Here is a 17,476-nt window from a genome sequence, read left to right as displayed (position 1 = left end):
ACCTGATTGTGATCTTTTACTCACTTTCAGAAGCCCCTTAGCTTACCTGTTATGGAAGCAAGTTTTCCAAACATTTCGTGTTCTACCAGGGGCTCAGAGGTGGGCCCCACATCAAATGTGGAGGCCACTCAGACCCGAGAAGACGATGCTATGGATTAGTAACTCCAGATCCCTTCTCTTCTGCAGGGGAAAGGGCCAGCAGTGGCTGGGAAGGGCAGGGAGAAGGCCCTGTCTAACCGAGGGCATCAGAAGACCCCCTTTAACTCAAGGCCATCTCTCCAGCATCTGACTCAGCCTGGCTTTGGCCCTCCACCATCTTAGCGGCTCTGTTTCGTTCTAAGTGTGAGGCAGGACAGGTGCTTGGGCTTTGGAATTACACAGAGCTGGGTTTGAATCTTGCCTTTTCACTTCATCATCGTGTGTCACTGGCCACCTTATGTGATGTTGCAGAGCCCCAGGTACCTCGTCAGTGAAATGGGGTCCAGGATACGAATTGGAGTTTGTTTAAGGGTTAAATGAGGACAGGTGCTTTAGGTGCCCCGCACGGGTCTGGCACATGATATCTGCTTGGTGAAGATCGAGTCCTCCCAAGCACCAGCCCCTTGCTGAAGACCGTGTCCAAGGCGTCATCTGCCTACCGCAGTTCACATCTCTGGTTTCTCGCTAGCCTGTTCTGGTGCCCTGGTCAGGAGTCCCTGATTTCATTCCCACCCATCTTCTTGCCAAGCACCTAACTTGTCAGTTCTGGTTTCTTGGTCTTCACTTTTGGGACCAAACAATGGCTCCATCTTGGCCCATTTTGGAATCTGTGGACCAGGCTGACTCCTGAGCACTGATTTCCAACCCTGCTGCCTTGGCCTGGGCCATCCTCGGCCAACCTGGGGAATCTGTCTCTGCCCTGGAGCTTCCCTTTCAAGCTTCCACATTGAGGCTCCTCTGGAGAACAGCCTCATGGCGTCTAGTGAGGGTGCCTTGCACCTGCCCCCAGCAGGCTCTGCCCGACATCAGGAAGCTCACAGAACCCGGTGGAAGACACATTTCATAAACGCTAGGTGGACCTCAATGAATGTCAGTCCAAGCAAACTGGAGGTCTGCCCATTTGTGACGTCCCCAAGGTCACAGCTCTACAGTCCCCAGCTACAGCAGAGAATTGTCCTCCAGTGCTGTTGGGAGCCCCGACTTGCCACCATCCCAACCCTCTATCTGTGGGTCCTGGGAACCTGGAATCCAGGCCTCATCTGAGCAGTGACCTTAACCTGCGGCTGCTAGGATGCACTGTAAGTTAGCTCTGTACTTGGGACCACTATGTTAGCTGTTGCTCAGTCCAGTTTACGTCTTTTTGGCTTTGTGCATCCAAAAACATTGTTAGATGAAGCAGCTAGGTAGACACATGTTAAAACCACCTCAGAAGCTGGCACTATTCTTTTTGGTATTAGAGAAAAGAATCCAGATTTTTGTCTGTACCTTTCTCTTTCTCAGACAGTTTTATGTCTTATGCTAATACGGAAGAATGGTGCCTCTCAGACTTTAACAGGCATGCCAATCACCAAGGAGGAATGGTCAGACGTAGATTCTGCATCTTTAAGAAGCCCGTAGGTGATGTGAATGCTGCCGATCCTTGGGCCGTGCTCTGAGTAGGAAGATGGTGAGAGATGGTGGCACGTGGAAGCCCCAGCTTATGGTAGTCTGACATGTGCAACTGTCAACTTTACGATGGTGCGAAAGCATTCCGTAGAAATGTACTTTGAATTTTCATCCTTTCCCAGGCTAGCCATGTGCTGTATGATACCCCTTGGAGATGCTAGGCTGAATCATCTCACATAAAGCCTTTTGTAAGAAAGTGTTGATTACCTCATATCATTTATCGAATACTGTACAGAAGTGTTCTGGGTGTATTTGAGGCAGGAAAGGTTAAGCTGTGATGTTTAGTAGGTTAGATGTACTTTTTTTTCTTTTTTTTTTTCTGAGACAGGGTCTTGCTTCCTTCACCCAGGCTGGAGTGCAGTGGTGTCATCACAGTTCACTGCAGCCTTGACCTCCTGGACTCTGGTGATTCTCCCACCTCAGCCTCCCAAGTAGCTGGGACTATGGGCGTGTACCACCATGCCCAGTTAATTTTTTGTATTTTTAGTAGAGACAGGGTTTTGCCATGTTGCCCAGGCTGGTCTCAAGCAATCCACCCACCTCGGCCTCCCAGAGTCCTGGGATTACAGGTGTGAGCCAATGTGCCCACCCCAGCCCACCCTTAAAAAAAGAAATACAGACATGGTCTTGCTCTGTTGCCCAGACTGGAATGCAGAGGCATGATCCTAGCTCACTGCAGCCTTGAACTCCTGGGATCAAGTGATCCTTCTGTCTTAGCCTCCTGAGTAGCTGGGACTACAGGTGCAAGCCACCGCGCCTAGCCATATTAGGTGTATTGATGTTGTGTAGATGATGTGCCGTCTGAGTCAAGACGCATCTGTGTGAGGAAGCACAGTACTCGCCGGGCATTTCTTTGTGTTTTTGCCAGTCTTAGGTTTGCAGCCTTTCTGGACTATCTATCTTGAAGTCTAAAGGGCCCTTTATGGGGTGGGGACTCTTAGATCGCACCCCTTCCCATCCTGGCCTGGGTCCCTTCAGCTGGGCTGTGTGCAGGTGGCAAGAGGACCTTTCCCCTTCACCTGCCATTTTTCTTCTTTTCCAGCTTTGAATCTCAGCTCTGCCTTGCAGCTGCATGACTGGCAGCTGTTTATTGACATTGGTGTTGGTGATGTGATTCCAGGTTTACACTCTTAAATTTACTCCCTGCTCTTGCTGGCCCTCAGCACTGTGCTTACCCAACTGTGCCAATGGCCCCAGGGAGGTGATGTCAGGGCGCGCCCCATCCCCAACCAAAAAAATCCCCCTTGATTTGAAAGATGTCTTTTGTTGCTGAACAGGTAACAAAACCACCCGGCTCAAAGACACTTCGTTCTTCAGCCTCCCCCTACCCCACCCACTCGAGCTTGCAGCGGACAGGAAGGCTTCAGGCTCTCAGGAGTCACAGGAGGCAGCCAGGGCTGGGGAGGGCAAGGGGCCGGCCGTTCAGCACTGAGCCGGAAACGTCTGAGCGAGAGATAAAGAACTCAGCAGCCAGAGTATTCAACAGTTTTATTTGCTGTTGGGGAATGAAGGGAACAGGAAGGAATGACACGGAGGGGAAGGAAGCTGCCGGCTCCCATCACTAAGGGAGGGCACGTGGTACAGAGTGATTTGTGTGAAGCGGCCGCCCCAAGCTGAGCCTGCGGCCGATGACCACAGAAACCCTGCAAGGGAAATCTGTGACCAGAACAACAAAATGCCAAGGAAAACAAAACGCATTTGCATTTGGTATGAATTTCCTGTTTAAATAGGTTTTATCAGCGGGAAGAAAGGAAAAGTGGTGACTTCTAAGTGTCATTGGGCTGGCCTGGGCTCGGCCCCTGGCGGGGTACGGCGGGGGTTGGGCCACACGCCCTGCTGCCCTTTCCTCCCGGGGGCAGCTGCAGCAGCCTCGCGGCTTGTCCGCTTCCTATCCCTTACCCAACAGTCAGGGCTCACTAGCGTCCGCTTCCTATCCCTTACCTAACAGTCAGGGCTCACTAGCGTCCGCTTCCTATCCCTTACCTAACAGTCAGGGCGCACTAGCGGAGTCCGGGCCCCCCAGGCTGGCTCTGCGGAAACGGAATCAGGCAGAACCGGCTGGTATTATCCCAAGGAGTGTGGCTGGGCGGGGCTTCCCCACAGATCTCTGAGTGTGGGGAGGACTGGAGAGGCCTCAGGGCAGTTCTGAGAGGGGGCAGGGCTTACAAGAGGCTGAAGTTGCTCTCTGTGGTGGAGGTCAAAGGGTAAAACCTCAGAGCGAGTCTGCTGCCTGGCCTTCTTGCTTCACGGGCTCAGGCTTCCTCCTCGCCGAAGCCCAAGGCTGCGACGTGTCTGGAATGTTCTGTGTCACAGGAGTGCCTCTGGCAGTGACCTGCGTCTCTCACCCTCCTCATCTTCCTTTGCCTCTGAAAAGCTCATGTCATGGTTGTGCAAAAGGAGACCTCCTGATAAAATACCTTCTCAGCCCCGACTCCTCTCAAATGAATTAAAACCAACAAAACTGCCCATTCCACAAATCCACAGGCAAGGAGAGTTGAAAATGAAAATGCATCTTTAAAAAATAATGGACCACTAACTTCATGGGCTCACCTCATAAATCTAAAAACCAAACACATCACCCCAAATCCAAGTAAATTGGCTTGATTTTATCACACAGCAAAGGATTCAGGCTTCTCTCCCCATGTCTGGGCTGGTGGCCTGTGTCATCCATAGGACGTCCCTCCCCCAACCCCATCCCCCGAAGCTTGGCAGGAAACTCGGGGCAGATGGGCAGTGGGGAGCTCTCTGGGCCGTTTCCAGATACCCAGGCCATTTCTCAGAAAGGCTCTCCCCCTGCAGGCACTGAGGGAGGTGGATGGCTCATCAGAGAGGCAAGGTGACAGACCCCATGTGAGGAAGGCCAAGGGCATTTTGTAGTTCAGGCGATGGAGGCACCTTGAATATTTTCTCAATTTGCTTTATAAACAGCAAGTGCTCTTAGGTATCAGTTGATCTAGTTTTCGATCAGCTAAAGAGACCACAGTAATCATATCCTCTCCCTCCTCCCTCTCCCCACCACCCAAATCACTGTCTTACAACAGTGATTCTGGCCAAGGAAATTTGTTAGCAAAATATTTAGGACTAAACTCAGTGTAATCTAAGATTCTGAAGAAGCCAAGTATTCTGTTTTGGCCCTCACCAGCTGCTGCTTGAATTTCCCCATCCTCCAAGACTGTCGAGAATCTGACAGCTCTGCTAACGGAAGCTGCAGACCCTCGGTTCGGTTCCGTCGCCCTTTCTCTGGCCTGGTGTGTGAAGCTCCGAATCTGTGACCTCACTAGAATCAGTGTGCGCAAGGGGATCAGCAGTGCAGGGCAAAGGTGACTGGTGAGACACACGCCTACACAAACGCATACAGGTATACAAAAAGCAACAAGAGTTTAATTCTCTTTTTACATGGCCACAGGCTCTCTCCAGTCAGGGGAACTTCAGCTGGTGCCTCTCTCTTGCAGCTGTGAGGCGACAGTGTGGTGACACGCCTCATGCAGACTGTCCCGGTAAACGAGGACAACTCACCATTAAAATCCTGCATGAACAGCCCTGGGCACGTGGGAATGGTAAGAGCCACCGTCTCCTTAGTCAGCTTAACCACAGCTCCAAACGCAGTTTGTCCCAGCTGGCAAACGCCTCAAACACCAATCATGCGTCGTGTTCCTATTCTGGGTTTTCATAAAACACTTTTATATAGAGATATAGATAGCACAGTAAATGTGCTTATGATGCACTCTAACATAGAGGACAGGAATACACACTGTGGGGCGCCGCCCCAGCCGTCTCCACAGTGGAGAAAATGCGAGGGTTAAACACGCGTGGTGTGGTGGCAGACGGCAGGAAGTTAGAGTGCCACGCTCCACGCCCTTCCACGCGACTGACTCATCCAACACTCAGAACTCGCCTTCTTTACCCCCTTGGTGGGTAGGAGCAGTAACAAAACAATGTCATTTTTCTAAGGGTGGAGGATGTCAAACTGTCTGGTACCGAGAGAGCAATTCTTATCCAGAAATCATCTAGAAATAATTGCTGAAGGTCAGCCTGGCCCGTGGCCCCAGGCTGAAGGCTGCTCTGTAAAGGGTGGGACTGGCTCTGGGGGGTCTAGGGCTGATGCAGCATCTCTCAGACACTTGTACACTCACACACCCACACGCCCCAGGGCAAAGTGCACTTCCAATGGCTGATACAAAAATAGATTGGCACACCCTTTGACACAAGGAGGTTATCTTCTAAAAGTTTTCCCCCAACTTCTGCAGACTCTCTTCCCCCATATGCTCAAGCCCTTCACACTCCAAGTTGGAACAGATCTGGAGAAGGCCCTGGACCACGCTTGCAAAGTTTGTGAATGCTGGGGAGAAAGACCGGGCTGGGGCAGCTGGCGATTCTCGCTAGTGGACAGAGGACAGGGCCTCTCTGTTCTCAGCACGCACCTCCTCTTCCCTTGTTTGAGGAGTCCATAGCTCATGGCTCCTCTTGGCTACACACCCAAGACTCCTTGGAAAGTTCCTAGTACTGCTTCTCCTCAAACCATGTCGAGAGGAAGAAGTCTGGTATTTTGAGTTCTATTTTTTTTCATTTCCAGTAGTAAGTGCTGCTCCACCAAGCTGAGAAGAAACGGTCTTTGGCTCTCCTCGGAGCCGGTGCTAGGAGCTCTGGACCAGGCGTCTGTAGTGGGGCATGACTTCGTGCTCTGGCAAGTGGAGGGCGAATTCCAAGGCCACTAACACTGGGAATTCAAAGGCAATCAGTTCTCGCCTGTTCAGCCGGAACTTCTCTTCCAGTTTCTGCAACAAAATGAAAGAAAATCAAAAGCATGTTCGTTTTGAAATGAAAATCCTAGTCTTTCTGCAACTGCAGCTTCTCTATCCACCAGCCAGGGAGTGCTTAGGAGAAATCCACTTTGGTGAAAGCTCTGTGGAGGAAGAAAGGGAGGCATGGGCTGTGCTTCCTGCCTTCAGTCCTGGTTGTGAAGGAACCACGCCTTTCCCGGGGGCCACCCGGAACCACACATACATCTTATGACATCATTTAATCCTCTCAGTAATATGACATGGTTCATGCTCCGTATCTCTATTTCACAGATGAGAAAACAGGCTCCAAGGAGTCAGAGAGCTTAGCCAGGGTCACGTGGGCAGCAAATTACAGCACTAAGATTCCATTCTAACTGGGACTCAAACTCTACCTGTGACAACTAAGTGATTCAGGTTTAAAGACTGAAAATAAAGCAAACCGGTGGTGGTTCACGCCTGTCATCCCAGCACCTTGGGAGGCCGAGGTGGGTGGATCACTTCAGGTCAGGAGTTTGAGACCAGCCTGGCCAACATGGTGAAACCCGGTCTCTACTAAAAATGACAAAAATTAGCCGGGCATGATGGTGGGCGCCTATGATCCCAGCTCCTCCGGAGGCTGAGGCAGGAGACTCACTTGAACCCGGGAGGTGAAGGTTGCAGTGAGTCAAGATCATGCCAGTGAACTCCAGCCTGGGCAACAAAGCAAGATGCTGTTTCAAAAAATAAATAAAATAAAGCAAACCGCCCACGACAATAAAAACCATGTGGTAAGTTCAGAAGGGAGTGCACCGATTCTATGTAGTTCAGTCCATTCCTCTTACACACAAAGATCTACCTCCTCGGGAAGTCCCCACTTTCACAGTGCCACTGAGCCTGGTGGCATCTTGCGTGTCCACCCAACTGCAGGGGCTGCTGGAGCTGGAAAAGGAGGAGAACCACCAAGGTGGGGATGGGCAGGGAGGGCCTCTGTTTGCTCAGGCACATTGTGCCTTGGCGTAAAACCAGCTTTTGTCTTTACTAAAGCAAATTCCACACACGGAGCAGATGTTGATTGCTTTCAGATCGTAACTGGGATGAGCTCTTGAGTTAGGTTTCTTGCTACTGTAAGTGGCTGGTCAAACCATTACTGTTAATATTCTGCATCAATAGTGAGGAAGGCCTCACCCCATGTAAGGAAGGCCAAGGGCATTTTGTAGTTCAGACGATGGAGGCACTGTGAATAAGGTAAAGTTGTCAGCTTCTGCTGTGTGGTATATTGCTCAAGTATGATTAAATGTGCATATTATTTATAATTTTTTTTTTTTTTTTTATGCAGTTGAGCTGGGTTTTCCCCTTTCGACCCTGCAGTGGCGAGGTCGCCGCTCACTGCAACCTCCGACTCCCGGGTTCACGCCATTCTCCTCCCTCAGCCTCCCGAGTAGCTGGGACTACAGGCGCCTGCCACCACGCCCGGCTAATATTTTGTATTTTTTAGTAGAGACGGGGTTTCACCGTGTTAGCCAGGATGGTCTTGATCTCCTGACCTCGTGATCCGCCCATCTCAGCCTCCCAAAGTGCTGGGATTACAGGCTTGAGCCACCGCGTCCGGCCATTATTTATAATTTTATAAATATTTGTTACATCTAAAGATTCATTAGTTCTTGGCCAGACAAGATTATAATGACTCATGTCTATAATCCCAGTACTTTGGGAGGTTGAGGTGAAAGGGTAGCTGGAGGCCAGGAGTTCACGACTAGCCTGGGCAATACAGCGAGACCTGGTCTCTATAAAAAGTAAAAAAAATTAGCCAGGTGCCGTGGTGCATGCCTGTAGTTCCAGTTACTTGGGAGGCCGAGGTGGGAGGACTGCTTGAGTCTGGGAGGTGGAGGCTGCAGTGAGCTATGATTGTGCCACTGCACTCCAGCCTGGGTGACCGAGTGAGACCCTGTCTCAAAAAACAAACAGAAATCATTAGTTCAGCAGGTATCTGTCTCAGCCTACTGATTCTCAGCTGAGTTGGTCCAATGTCACTTCTAGGTTCCTGTATTTACTGGATAAGCTAGATGATTTTGTACCATTTCTTAAAATCTGTAAAGCATTGACCTAAAGTATACTCTTTTCAACTGGGGAGTACCTACCTTAGTGCCCTTTTGCCTTTGCCACTGAAGACAGCTAGACAGTGAGACATATGGGGTATTGACTAAACCACGTCTTTTATTTTCTGTATTCTGATGCTTTGACATCTGGGGCCTTGCTGACTCCGGAGGGACTGCCCTTCCCAGGGATAGCCAAATCCTCCACAGTGACCCCTTTTGCTTTTCGAATGCAAGCCAACCAATCCAGAGGCCACGTTCCCACCACCTCCTCCATGGGCCTCACACTCCGGGCCACTATCCACCTGCCCTTATCACCCCAGAGCCAGGCACCAGACAATCAGGGACAGACGCTAAGCCAGAGCCCATCAAAACTATTCAAACTAGCCAATCCCAGACCTACGGACCCTGCCTTACCTATTCCTTTCTGTGAAAACCAGTCAAGACTCCCTCTGCCTCCTGGCCAATCCCAGGGCTTCCATGCACAGCTCCCACAGCATGGCATGCCCCTTGTCACGGGCTGAATGCTTGTGTCCCCCCAGATTCCTATGTGGATGCCCTAATCCTTCACGTGATGGTATTAGGAGGTGGGGCCTCTGGGAGTGATTAGGTCTAGATGGGCTCCTGGCCATGGAGTGAAGGGATTCAGAGCTTTAGGAGAAGAAACCAGAGGGCTTGCTTATGTCTCTCTCTGCAGTTAAGGATAGGCAAGCGAGCAAGGGGAGGAACCTCACCAGAACCAAAGCAACTGGTCCTTTGACCCTGGACTTCCCAGTCTGCAAAACTATGAGAAATAAATTTGTCATTTCAGCCATCCAGCCTATGGCATTTTGTTATGGCAGCATCAGCCAAGATACTCCTTCTCTTAGGAGCTGTCACACACTATCTTCTCAATGGATCTGTCTTCTGATCAGCTGGCTTTACTGTACCTCAAATTTTCTATTAATACATTGAATTCTAAAATAGGCATTCATGTAGCCATCCAAGGAGATCGATGTTTCCTTGCTTTGGTAGGGCTCTCCTTTAAAAGAAAAGAGGTACCAGCCTGTCAAACTCACGCCTTTCCCCAGAGAGGAGCCAGCCACGGAATTAGGCAGCCAAGGTCTTACTGAAACAACCTGTTTGACATTAGATGCTCTGTGGGTCACACTGCCTGAGGGAATCCCTCGCAGGTGCAGTGGCTTCTATGGCTGTGGGAATGACTGCATCTCTCAGGGTGTCTGAGAATGGATTTTGAGGGCCAGACCCAATGCCCAATGCTGAGGAGCTTTGGTCTTGTCCAAGTAGATCATCCCTATGTTCTAAGATAGCCTGACTATTCCCACTATGGGAAAGACCTCACAGCCTTCACCTCAGTTGCTCACTAAGGATCAGAATCCTTCCAGGCGGGGTCACTGACCGAGTCCTCCTGAGAGAGGAACCCCGGACCGGAGCGAGTGCTCCTCCAGCCACCAGGACAAAGGCCACTTACATCAATTAAATGCTTGACTTCGTGTTTTTTGAGGTCACTTCCAATTTTGGCTGCTAACAGCACACACGCCCCAGCACACAGCTTCCGGTTCTGTTTGTTGAGCTTCCCCTTGAGGGCGAGCTTTTCGAAGTAGACGAAGGCCATGGCCACCGTGGGCTCCTCAAGGCCACAGTCCTCCTGCGCCAGCTTCCGCATCTCTCGTTTCAGACTGGAGAAAGACAGGCGGGAGGGAACAGTCTTGTGAAAACTTGAGAGTTTTAGGGGACCCCAAAGGAAAAGACTCCCCCATCTTGAAAGCTTTTCTCTTTCTCTTTCCCAGAGGGTGGCCTGGACCGGGATTAAGTCCCTGGGAGTGTGAGGGCTGCATTATGTGTGGGGAGCAGACTTACAGAGCTGGGCTTTGGACTTTTCTCTGTTGGTCAGGTCGTATAGAACATGTTTACGTTTTCTTTCTTTTTTTTTTTTGAGATGGAGTCTCACTGTGTTGTCCAGGCTGAAGTGCAGTGGCACAATCTCGGCTCACTGCAACCTCCACCTCCTGGGTTCAAGCAGTTCTCCTGCCTCAGCCTGAGTAGCTGGGACTACAGGCACGCACCACCACGCCTGGCTAATTTTTAAATTTTTAGTAGAGACGGGGTTTCACCATGTTGGCAAGTCTGGTCTCAAACTCCTGACCTCAGGTGATCTGCCCACTTCGGCCTCCCAAAGTGCTGGGATTATAGGCGTGAGCCACCGCGCCCAGCTGTCCTTTCTGCTGAACGTGACAATGACTGAATCACTGGAACCACAGGAAGGACCACTGGACAGGTGACAAGCTTACTGTGTGTGGTAAGAGGGGTTTGGAGGGAAAGGTCACAGGCAAGCCCAGCCTCCCGTACCTCCTAATTTTGCTGAGCGTCAGCTTAATGTGAGGAAACTTCTCCTTGAAGGTCTCGTTCATGTCCTTCTTGAGATCCGAGGGCTTCACGTAGTCAATCACCGTTGTCTGTAACAGACAGGGGAACACGGATCACTCCTTAAAACAAGGGTTGTATGTAGTAATCATGCGCCAACTACGACCAACTTACAACTCCCAAGGCCATGAGCAATGGGAAAACTTGGATTGGAGCTGCGACAAGGGCTCGGTGGAATCCAGGAGCCTGAAGTGGACCGTGTCTTTCCGGAGGTGAACAGAAAACAAGTCACCACCGTTAGGATGAGGTGACACTTAGGAAAGCTGGCCTGTGGACCACCAGAAGTCAGTGCCCGAGAGGGAGGGGTCCCTCTGTCAGTTCCCAGGTGTCAGCCTGTTCACACGGTACAGGGTTTAAGCGCGTGGGGCTTAGATGTACACAGACCTGGTGTTCAATCCCTACTTGACCATTCACTAGTCCGACAGCTTTGGGAGACTTAAAATCACCCCAAATCTCAAGTCCCATTTCTGTAAACAAAAACCAGTACAGTGCCTACTTCACACAGCTTTCTGAGAACTGTACGAGAAGTGCCGTGCACAGTGCCTGGCCTATGGCAAATGCTCAATAAGTATCAGCTATTGTTTAGTTTTTTAAATGGTAGTAAAACATACATCACATACAATTTACCATCGTCACCATCTTCAGGCGTACCATTCAGTGGCATTAAGAACACTCACATCGTTGTGCAGCCCTCACCACCTCGGATTCTTGGAGTCCTTTCTGAATACCCTGGTCTTCCTCGCTCCTCTGTACCCTGCACTGTGAACTCAGAATTCAACAGTTTTTCTCTGGGTTTTCCCCAGTTCATCTCATCCCTCCTCGAGAGTACACTTGCCAAGGCTGGGTCTTTTTCGGCTGACTACATGCCACAATCTTTTTTTATTTTTTTTGAGACAGAGTCATGCTCTGTCGCCCAAGTAGTACAGTGGTGCAATCTCGGCTCACTGCAACCTCCGCCTCTTGGGTTCAAGCGATTCTCCTGCCTCAGCCTCCCGAGTAGCTGGAACTACAGGCACGTGCCACCACAGCCGGCTAATTTTTGTATTTTTAGTAGATGGGGTTTTGCCATGTTGGCCGGGATCCTCTTGAACTCCTGACTTCAGGTGATCCACCCGCCTCTGCCTCCCAAAGTGCCGGGATAAGAGGCATGAGCCACTGTGCCTGGCCTACATTCTATAATCTTAATCATCCAAAGCTCAGGAAAGAAGAAACGACAGATTTTGATGTGAAGGTCGATTCCCTGGATGACTCACGCCTACAAAGCCCATCAAAGGTTTCCTTAACAGCTCTAACGGAAGTTGGTGGCTTTCTCTGGACAACTCCATTTATAAGACACAGGATTTTAGCGCAGATATGTGGAATGCCTTTGGTGTCAGTTAGTAGGAAGGAGCAGGCAAGCAGCCAGCACATCCCAGTTCAAGTGATCTTGATGGTCCTCTCTTTGCTTCTCCGGTGAATAAAGGCAAAGCACAGCAATATTAACTCCAACAATACCACCAGACCTGTTCAGAGCCACAGTATTTGGACACTGCTCTCAATGCCAAGGTCCAGCAGAGTGGGCCCCTGTGGCAGCCCTCCAGGACAGGTTTATTTCCCTTCTACTTTTAAGAATGGTCTCCTCTGGGTTGAAGGGGATTAAGATTTCATTTTGGAAACAGGCAGTAGAATGGGGGCCATATGTAACATGCTCGCCTCAAGCTGGGAGGGCCCATCAGCCAACCTTCCTGTTTCCCAAGTAATCAGCACCTTCCACCAGCTTCTCAACCTCTCACCCCCCATCCAGGCACCCTGAACTCCCAGAGACAGGCCGCTCCCACTCTTCCTCTACAGAGGAAGGTCATGAGGTTTGCAATGATGTGAGGAGGCTCAAGTAAAGTCACCTGCCTTTGTTGGGGGCCTGGAGCCCCGTGAGCGCCAGCAAGGATATCCTGCTGCTTAACCATCATGCGGATTTTCAGGCTGGGTTCTGTTGAAGTGCCTGTGGGAGGGGACTGGATCTCTCCTCGCAGCAACCACAGCAAGTCTGCTTTGCTCCGTCTTATTTGTAGATACACAACACTTCCCTTGCAAGAGAGATCTCACTGCTTAAATGTGCAAATATGCAAATGTGTCCCACCTCTGTTCGCAACAGAGGCTCAGAAAAGTGAAAAGGCTCGCCCCAGACCTGAGTGAGCCGCAGGCAGGGCCGGCGCTGGGACCCCGGTCTCCCAGAGCAGCTGCTTCCCAGCTCGCGCCCCGTGCACTGCCTTCCTACTTTTCTCTCCTTGATGGTACTGAATAAGCAGCACAGAGTAGCTCCCTACCCAAGGGCTCTCACCAGGATGACTGAGAAGATAGCTGGCAGTGGAAAGGGCTGGCGGGTGGTGGGGCAGGTCCACCTTCAGCAAGTCAGGCAATAGGGAGAAAGTCACTCAACCTCCCTGAGCCTTACCCTTATCATCTCCAAAACGAGATGAGAAAACCTCATGGGGCTGCTTCCCAGGTTTATCTTGAAGATCAAAGAGAACAAAATGTATGTAAAAGACGCTGGCAAATCTCATCAGAACCACAAAGCGGAGACAGCAGCAAGTCTGGGCTCTGCTCCAGCCCCACTGAGTCAGTCTCTGAGGGCAGGGCCTCGCATCTGCACCATGACAAGTTTTCCAGCTGATTTCTATGCGCCAAAGACCTGGGACTTACAAATCAGACTCTCGTCTGGCTATCGCCCACTCCCGGTTCAGCTTGGGATACCACTTCTGCAGGCTCCTCCTCCTAAATCCCCGGGGCTGAGGCTGCTCTTCCCTAGACTCACCTTCTTTCTACTCTATGATCTGAACATCCAACCTCCTCTTGGGACGCCCTGCTGTGCTACGGAGGCTGGAAAGCTAACGGTTATGCTTCCCTGACTCCTTTGCAGCTAGGATTCCAAAAACAATTCTGGCTCCTCCTATTGGATGCTCTGGTACGTGAAGGCAGGGCTCGAGCAAGGGCTGTGCTTCTGTTGTTTATGCTGCCAAGAGGCCCAGGGCAGGAATCCTCAAGCCCTGTCACTACGCTTCGGGGTTCTCATGTGGCAGGTGTGGACCACAGCAGGGCAGCATGGATCTGGAGCCAGCAGCCAGTGCCAGTTCCCCAAGTCCAAAGCCAGAGTCCTGGCCCCAGGCAGCAGCAGCCTCCTGCGTGGCACAGTTCTGAAGTGCGGCTTGGGGATCATTCCTGAAACGTCAACTTAGGTTATTCTGTCTGCCTCCTCAATGATTCTAGTAAGTAAGGTGTTTATTAGATACCTTTCTTCTTTTTTTTGAGACAGAGTTTCACTCTCATTGCCCAAGCTGGAGTGCAATGGTGTGATCTCGGATCACTGCAAACCCTGCCTCCTGGGTTCAAGTGATTCTCCTGTCTCAGCCTCCCAAGTAGCTAGGATTACAGGCATGCGCCAACACACCCAGCTGTATTTTTAGTAGAGATGGGGTTTCACCAGGTTGGTCATGCTGGTCTCGAACTCCTGGCCTCAGGTGACCCACCCACCTTGGCCTCCCAACGTGCTGGGATTATAGGCATGAGCCACTGTGCCCAGCCTTTAAAAAAAAAAAGGAAAAAAATGAAAAAAAAGACATAGGGTCTTGGTATCTTTTTAGGTTGGACTCTAAACCCCGGGCCAAGTGATCCTCCTGCCTCTGCCTCCTGAGTGGTCCGGGCTGCAGACCTGTGTCCCTGCGCCAGCTCCTCTTCCTTCTTAAACTCACTAGAGTGGATGCTGCACTTCAGAACTGAACCACGCCGGGTGCACACGCTGTACTTTGCTGATGGCATTTACCACTACTGAAACTGAACCTGGCTCGGGGAAGGGGGAACAGAGGAAGAGCTTCTGATCCCCATAAAGGCAAAGACAATATCCAGTCCCTGAAGCTCTGAGTCCTGCCCCGCAGCCCTGAGCCACACTTCCCGACCCATCCCTGCTTTAGAGGACCCGTGAGAGCCAACAGCTCAGCTCAGCCTGTGGCTCTTGAGGGGGCAAGGGCGGCAGAGTGCCAGGCCCACTCTGGTCTGGGCCTTGCAGGAGAGACTCTGTCTTTTTTATAAGCAGCCTTGTCCTAGCTCTTGGGGTCCAGAGCTGGGGACTCTGTTTCCTGACAGAGAGGCAGAGAAAAATCCAAGCTAGGCCCTGGCAGGGGGTGTGCAGGGAAGGCCTGTGAGCAGACGCTGCGAGACCCTTGGCCCAGTGCTTGGCCCCGCATAAGTGGGGCATATGTAGAAGTGCCAGGAGGACGAGGCTCTCTAGTCATCTTCTAGGCGACAGACTCTTCAGCGTCCCGGCCTCCTGTCTGCTGCGCTCTCTTCAGTCTTGCTTTTGTCCCTGCTTCTCTAAGCTGCGGCTCAGTGGGGAAGAACACAGGCTCAAGAGCCAGAGCCCTGGGTTCAAACTCCAGCTCTGCCATGTGGTGCCCAGCGGCCCAGTGCACACTGGTTAGGAGCTCCGTGCCTCCGTTTGCTCCCCTGGCTTCTCCAGCACCCACTTGATGTTGACAGCAGCAGGCGCCTGATCTGTGGGGCTGTTCCGTGTCCCGCTCCCGCTCAGCTGCACAGGATACACAACTGACGCAGTGGACCAGACAACCCCCAACGCGGCACTGGCTGCCAGAGGCCGGCTCGGAGGGTTCTGCACACACGCTGCATCTTGAGGCCACGGCTCTGCACCGGCCCCACACTGTCCGAGTGTGGAAACTGGACGGATCACTCTGAGCCCAGGGCCACCCCTCTTCCAGGCAGGTTCCAGAGGGGATGACAGTCCTCGATGTCCTCTCAGCTGCAGGTCCCTCTGAGAAACACTCTCTGGGGTATACAAGGTCATGATTCCCCGGCACATCCCATCTTGAGGGAGCCTGATGGTGGCCCTTAGAGGCCGGGCCTCCCAACCATGCCGAGAGATAGCATCCTCTCTTCGGTGCTGGGGGCGAGCTGGAGAGGCGGTACTAGGAGACTGAGCCACAGAAGTGGGATTACCACAGCCCCCCAGCCACTCATTCTTTCTGGTGTGGGACTGAAGAAATGAAAAGTGAGGCCAATGCTTTATTCAGGATTGAACTGTACGAATTATAAAAACTTGCAAGCTGGGTGTGGTGGCTCTCACCTGTAATCCCAGCACGTTAGGAGGCCAAGGCGGGTGGATCACTTGAGGTCAGGAGTTCAAGACCAGCCTGGCCAACATGGCAAAACCCTGTCTCTACTAAAAATACAAAAATTAGCTGGGTATGGTGGTGCATGCCTATAATCTCAGCTACTTGGGAAGCTGACGCAGGAGACTCACTTGAACCTGGGAGATGAAGGTTGAAGTGAGCCAAGATGGTGCCACTGCTCTCCAGCCTGGGTGACAAGAGTGAGACTCTGTCTCAAAAAAGTAAAATAAAAAACCTTGTAATGCCTGGGTTTTGTCAGTGCACGCTACTGTAAATCAAAAAGTGCCAATTAAATAGGCAGCAACTCCTTCTTGGCCTGGGACAGTCTGAGTGACAACTGTTTTTTTTTTTTTTTTTTTTTTTGAGACAGAGTCTCACTCTATCACCGAGGTTGGAATGCAGTGGTGCGATCTTGGCTCACTGCAACCTCTGCCTCCAGGTTCAAGAGATTCTCCTGCCTCAGTCTTCCAAGTAGCTCGGACTACAGGTGTGCACCACCATACTGGCTCATTTGTGTATTTTTAGTAGGGACGGGGTTTCACAACGTTGGCCAGGATGGTCTCCATCTCCTGACCTTTTGATCCGCCCTCCTCGGCCTCCCAAAGTGCTAGGATTACAGGTATGAGCCACCACGCCCGGCCGTGACCACTGTTTTCAATGCCACCTAATTCCAGGCCATGGGATTCACCAGATGAAGGGCTCCTTGTGGCCTGCGGCAGGCCCAGGCTGTGTGATGGAGACGGGGTTCCAACCCTGCAGCAGGCAGTTGTGTTTTTGCAAGGGTGCTCATTCCGTTCATGGAGTGACAGGTCACTTGAATGCACTGCGGAGCACCTGAATGCCTGACTGCAGGGAAGCTATGTGCACAGCTGTGTACAGGGAAAGGGGAAGGTCAGATGGAAGGGACTGTCCACAACACAGATGTCCAGAGACGCAGTTCACAAGGAGGCCCTGCCTGGCCTGCCCTGCTGGAGACAGTCTGGAAGGCCTAGAGTGGGAGTGGACAAATTCTTTCTGAGATAACAGGAAGAGAGAACACTACAACTTAGTTACCTAGATGAAAAGTCTCCCATATCGACTGCAGAAACACTGATACATATTTTGCTTTTGAGACAGGATCGGTGACCGTTGCCCAGGAGGGAGTACAGTGGCACTCACTACAACTTCCGCCTCCCGGGTTCAAGCAATTCTCGTGCCTCAGTCTCCCAAGTAGCTGGGACTACAGGCGCACGCCACCACACCTGCCTATTGTTTTTGTATTTTTTGGTAGAGATGGGATTTCGCCATGTTGGCCAGCCAGGCTGGTCTCGAACTCCTGACCTCAAGTGGTCCGCCCACCTCAGCATCCCAAAGTGCTGGGGTTACAGGCGTGAGGCACCACGCCTAGCCCATCCTTTGC

At 51.5% G+C, this 17,476-nt stretch overlaps 1 protein-coding gene across 1 annotated transcript in view; it reads right to left on the bottom strand.

Annotated features, from left to right (window-relative positions):
* Positions 1-3,115: 3,115 nt before the first annotated feature.
* Positions 3,116-17,476, bottom strand: part of CABLES1 (Cdk5 and Abl enzyme substrate 1) — a 127,076-nt gene continuing 112,715 nt past the window's right edge. The window contains 3 exon segments of the mRNA XM_021929984.2: positions 3,116-6,419; positions 9,969-10,176; positions 10,847-10,953. Coding sequence (XP_021785676.2) covers positions 6,279-6,419; positions 9,969-10,176; positions 10,847-10,953 — 456 coding nt within the window. The 3' untranslated portion in view covers positions 3,116-6,278.

The sequence above is a fragment of the Papio anubis genome, chromosome 19, assembly GCF_008728515.1.
Source record: "Papio anubis isolate 15944 chromosome 19, Panubis1.0, whole genome shotgun sequence".
Lineage (NCBI taxonomy): Eukaryota > Metazoa > Chordata > Mammalia > Primates > Cercopithecidae > Papio > Papio anubis.
The sequence above is the reverse complement of the archived record's forward strand: the minus strand, read 5'-3'. Positions and strand labels throughout refer to the sequence as shown.